Below are 3,276 nucleotides of genomic sequence, written 5' to 3' on the forward strand. Positions count from 1 at the left end.
ATAATATTTAACAATATTTCTACTGCGTAGAATATTGTTTCATATGGTAAACAACTACGCAACTATTTATGCTAGCAGCAACTAAAAAAAATTATTGATTTAGTAATTATCAAAGCTAGCATCTTCAGTCTATATAAAAATAACAGATTGTCTTACATCTAGTCTAAAACCATCTTATGAGAGAAACATGTGACGTTAACAATAGATGCTTTTCAGAATGACAGTCGATATCAGTACGATACAGCAATTGATAACTCCAACATTTATCTATTTCACAACATGTTATCGGCAACTAACATTGTAGTTTAAATAAAAATTTCCGGTTTTAAGAAATTCTTACATTTTTACTATTTCTGCTCTTGCTAAGTAATAAGTATTTGTACAATTAGTATTTTAAGTAGCTCTCAGTATACTATAATACAACAGTATTTTCTCTGTACGAGTACAATGCTTTAAAATTAAACTTTGCTTAAAACAATGTCAATATCGAAGTTGTAGATGTATGATCTATACAGTTTGAATTATTCCCCTTACAATTTACATCTATAAATATAAATATAGCATTAAATAATTGCTAAGTGTGACACTTGAGAGCCATTTCGCAATTTGATTCTATTTAATACCCTTAAAATAGGATTATCCTACGCGTTGGGTGATTTGTAATCAACCTAGCCACGATTTCTGCAATCGAAATAATCGATAAAGCAGTTAACGATAACAGATGAAAAAAAGATAAACATCCACTTTATTTCACTATAAAAACCTAAATAGAGTGACAGATAGACTACTATTATTCTTAAATTAAATTAATTATGTTATCACTACAAAAAATATTTCAGTAAAAATTGTTATTTTGAAGAAATAAACGCACGCTATATATAGATATCAACAGCTTGATAATCTAGTGTAACTAGCTGTAGTTCCATATCAAAATAAATTACTACTGCAGTACGTTGAACTCAAGCTAATAAGATCTTCAGATAATACTTACGTTTTTATCCCTTTCCTGTTCTTTGGCTAGAATCTTTTGTGATTGAATTGAGGTAAAACGAGCTAAAGCAACCAAGACCTTACTCATTTGCTATAGCAATGGGCGATAAAATATAAAACAGATGAAATTTTAGCTTGATAAAAGCAAATGCTTATAAATTATAACAAATCTACTTTCAAATATCAATGTAGACATCTCCTACGAATACAAAAGTTTACTTACCAATCTTTCACGGCCGACCATGTATTGAAATAAAGCATTTCTTAAATACTAATTTAAAATAAAAATAGCGTATTACATACGAGTATGCTTTAAGCATAGCAAAAGGCTATCAAAATGAGTTTTTAAGAGCATAACTAACTTCAAACTCCGCTGCGCTGGGTGGTGAATCCTTAGATGGTGACAGAGGTGCTCCATCTGAAGAAAATGACCGCTCTTCCATATTATCATTATAATAGGCATTTTTACCATAGAAACTTTGTGGAGAATCACCGAAAAATCTTTGATTTACTTCACTAAAGCTAGAATTAACAGAGGCCTATCGTAAAAGATTAAAAAATACTTATAATATCCGGTAAATTCTTAAAAAAAGCCCTTCATATACTGAAAATTAATTGAAAATCTGTTAATCTTATACGTTCTGCGCGAATCCCTCTTCAGCGTTCACTCTCTGCTGTAACCGTAGCTATAAAATATACAATTTTGATAGGAATAAGAAAAAATACATTATTACTCTATCTTAATACTGTATAAAATAGAGCAGTTGTATCCATATTCAAGATTGGAACATAAATTTGGGTCGATCTTCTAATTCATACTTCGAAATTTATAAATTTTTGTTTAATACCATTACTGAGTAGTTAGTTTACACGATCAGCTCTACCTTCAAGTTTTCATTTTCTTCTTCAAGTTGTGCTAGCCTAGATTTGTCTTTTTTATTTAGTAATTCATTTTCCTATGATAATTATGCATATACCATTATTATGATGTACGTATGAAATAGCATCTATACTTTTGATCCCGCTTGTATAGTTTTATGATTAGCTTTACGGTATAACTAATCAAATAAAAGTAAGCTTTAACAATAACTAGCTTTTAATACATAGATTGACTATTTTAATACCAGATTCCAAAAATCATTGCCGTTGACATCTATCTGTAGCATTAGTTGTCATACATCTACCAATTGCAACTATTCGATGCCTTAAGAATAATTTACACCTCTTGTACAGCTAGGGTTTAGATTAGGATTAGCTATACTATTAACTACCACTATCACAACTTTAGCCAGCTAGTCGTTCTAATACCAATATCGGTCCTAATAGATCAAACTGATACATTTTACCTAGCTAAATAATGTACGCACATTCTCATACTAATAGCTTAAAGGCGATAATGTACTATTCAACTCATTTTAACATATTTTAAGTACTAGTTAATATACTATCAGGATTGTTTTTGTGGCCGTATTTGGCTACCGTGAATATATTAATAAATCTGGTTAGTAACCAACTACAGTACCTGATTTAAATTTTCAACTGGATTATTAAGAATATCATTTTGTGCTTGCTGCAGCTGGTACTCCAACTCTTCAACGCGACTATTTAAATTAGCTATTTGATCCTCGTGTTCGCTTTTCCTGGTTTTTAATACTATTCGATGATCATTGTTTTCCTTTATTAAGTCGTCTAGTTTTTCCTGCTGATCTGTTACATGTTTTTCTAATCGTGATATGTGCGTCTGATGTTGTTGAGTAATTTCATGACATCGTTTTTCATTTTCTGCGTTGGCTTTATCGATCGTATTGATTGTTTCAATTTCTTTTTGTTCTAATTTTCTATGAAATTCTTTCATAGCATGTTTCATATTAGCATCAAATTCGGCCTCTTTGGCTAGTAACTGTTCATCAATATCTTGCTTATATTTCTCATAATCTCGCTGGTATTTGAACTCTCTCTCTTGCAAATCTTTTTCGTACTGCAGAGTCCTTTCATTTAATTGCTGCTGTAAATCGTCAAGTTTGCTAGCTTGTTCTTTAGTTGTTTGTTCTTTATCAGTTAATTCGTCTAACTGACGTTTAAAGACATCAACTTGAGCAGCATGAATTGCTTTCTTATTTTCTAACATTTTCTTATAGTTATCTAATTCTTCATCTTTACTTTCATTGGCTTTCATGCTATCTGCTAGCTTAATTTCATAATCTTTCGTTATTTTCTCGATTTGATCAAAATGATCTTGTTGTAATTGTAAGCGTTGACTCTTCAAGTTAGCAATTTCTTCACCTT

At 30.5% G+C, this 3,276-nt stretch overlaps 1 protein-coding gene across 1 annotated transcript; it reads right to left on the reverse strand.

Moving 5' to 3' along the window:
* Positions 1–663: 663 nt before the first annotated feature.
* Positions 664–1,970, reverse strand: TRIADDRAFT_54991 (uncharacterized protein; the record flags this gene model as incomplete). Its single annotated transcript, XM_002111205.1, has 5 exons — positions 664–681; positions 992–1,081; positions 1,214–1,261; positions 1,353–1,529; positions 1,968–1,970. 5 exons carry the CDS (start codon positions 1,968–1,970, stop codon positions 664–666), a joined length of 336 nt encoding a protein of 111 aa, XP_002111241.1.
* Positions 1,971–3,276: the final 1,306 nt, after the last annotated feature.

Source organism: Trichoplax adhaerens, genomic scaffold (assembly GCF_000150275.1).
Source record: "Trichoplax adhaerens TRIADscaffold_3 genomic scaffold, whole genome shotgun sequence".
Taxonomy (NCBI): Eukaryota; Metazoa; Placozoa; class Uniplacotomia; order Trichoplacea; family Trichoplacidae; genus Trichoplax; species Trichoplax adhaerens.